Source organism: Echinops telfairi, unplaced genomic scaffold (genome assembly GCF_000313985.2).
Source record: "Echinops telfairi isolate 266 unplaced genomic scaffold, ASM31398v2 ScPeMD7_7463;HRSCAF=8501, whole genome shotgun sequence".
NCBI classification, from domain to species: Eukaryota; Metazoa; Chordata; class Mammalia; order Afrosoricida; family Tenrecidae; genus Echinops; species Echinops telfairi.
In genome coordinates this window covers 2,892,012-2,893,603 of record NW_022111363.1, presented here as the reverse complement: position 1 = coordinate 2,893,603, position 1,592 = coordinate 2,892,012, and the positions used below count along the sequence as shown (strand labels likewise).

General features: G+C 41.6%; 1 protein-coding gene across 3 annotated transcripts in view; it reads left to right on the top strand.

The window, feature by feature from the left end:
• Positions 1–1,567, top strand: part of UBE4A (ubiquitination factor E4A) — a 30,901-nt gene extending 29,334 nt beyond the window's left edge. For 2 of the 3 annotated variants that reach the window (XM_045283589.1, XM_045283588.1), the window contains one exon: positions 886–1,567. In XM_045283589.1, coding sequence (XP_045139524.1) covers positions 886–1,146 — 261 coding nt within the window. In that variant the 3' untranslated portion in view covers positions 1,147–1,567. The remainder of the gene's footprint in view (positions 1–885) is intronic. The other variant, XM_013007283.2, reaches the window with a different exon arrangement.
• The last annotated feature ends 25 nt before the right edge of the window (positions 1,568–1,592 follow it).

Genomic DNA, 1,592 nt, shown 5'->3' with positions numbered 1-1,592 from the left:
TTCGTACATATATTCCATCGTTCTCTTCTAGACATTGACTTTCCATTGAGCCCTTGGGATCAGCTCTTCTTTTTCACAGCAACCCTTTTTATAACAGAATTTAATATTGGCACTTTTCAGTCATTGATTTTTCTAGATGTTCTCTGTGTTTGTGGCTAGCACGCTGGAATGGGCATGTTTTACGCTGAAGTGCTTGATCATTGGGCTACTCCCTCTGGAGGCGGGCAGAGTTCCGTTAGCAGTGGGGAGCAGGGAAGATAGCACAGAAACCTTAATAGAAAAGCTTCCTTTTCCATTCAGTCTTTCTTTCATTGAAGTTATTTATCGAATTGGGCTCTTTCTTTGCGTAGAGCTTAGTCAAGTGGATCCCTGAGGACCTAGAGTTGTGAAAGAATCAAACTTTGAAAGCACTTTTAAGTTTTTCACATATTTGATGCCTAAATATGAGTGCCAATTGACCATCCTGTTTCCATATGTGAAGTTTGACTGCTCTTGAGATACATGTACTTAAAACTAGAAACTGCTTTTTATAACCAGCTTATCTTAGTGCCTGTTATTCCACCCAGTTTAAATTAGGGGATTTACAACAGTTTTGCTAGAAAGATGGGGCCATGGTCCACAGAGGGATGCTATATGGCAGAGTGCTTCCTTGCAGCATAACACTTGAACCCATCGCCAACCAGGGCTACTGGCAGCTGAGCCAAACTATAGTTGGAAATTGGGTTCGGTGCTAAATTGACACTTATAATTTCCTTCTTCGCTTGTCTTTGAGAAACTAAAGCTTAAATTTGCCACTGTCATTGACAAGGGTTATGGACAGCAGATATTAAGGTACAAGCATTATTTCTGCAAATTCACCTAAACTGCCAAGTGTTGTGTGCTTAGTCTCTTGCAGACCTCCAGCAGCGGGAGGAGGAGACCTATGCAGATGCTTGTGATGAATTCCTGGATCCCATCATGAGCACACTGATGTCTGACCCTGTGGTGCTGCCGTCGTCCAGAGTCACTGTGGATAGGTCCACCATTGCCAGGCATTTGCTCAGGTGTGCCGAGCCTCAAAACCAGCCACAGGAGCACAGATGTGCATCTGTTGGTTGTCATCTCTCCCCCAGAGAATTCCCACATACAATTCTGTGCACCCACTAGATGCCCCAGATAGTTGATTTGTGGACATAATCGAGATTATATCCCTTAGTGGGAAGTATTTAAGGAACCAAAACAAGACTTCATGTCAAGAAATGATAGTTCTAACCTTACCTGTTCTTCCTTTAAGATAATTTAAATAATTTCTGGCAACACACATTGTTACCTATACCTACGTAAACTTAACCAGCAATACATCTCTTTGATCTGGTAGTGCCCAGTGGTGGTGACCATGAATTTTTCTTAGCCTGCCTGCTCTTTAAGCAGTGTGCCCCAGGCACCTACAGTAAAGGCAAAGCTAGATGTAATCAGTGATAGCTTAGTACCACTTACTAAACTTACTGAGTGCAGGATTAGGTAGAGATGAGTATTGAGAGAATTTGCCTATCTAAAATTAATTAAATTTAAGTTGACCCAAATTTATGGAAATAGTGTTTTTTAAACACTGA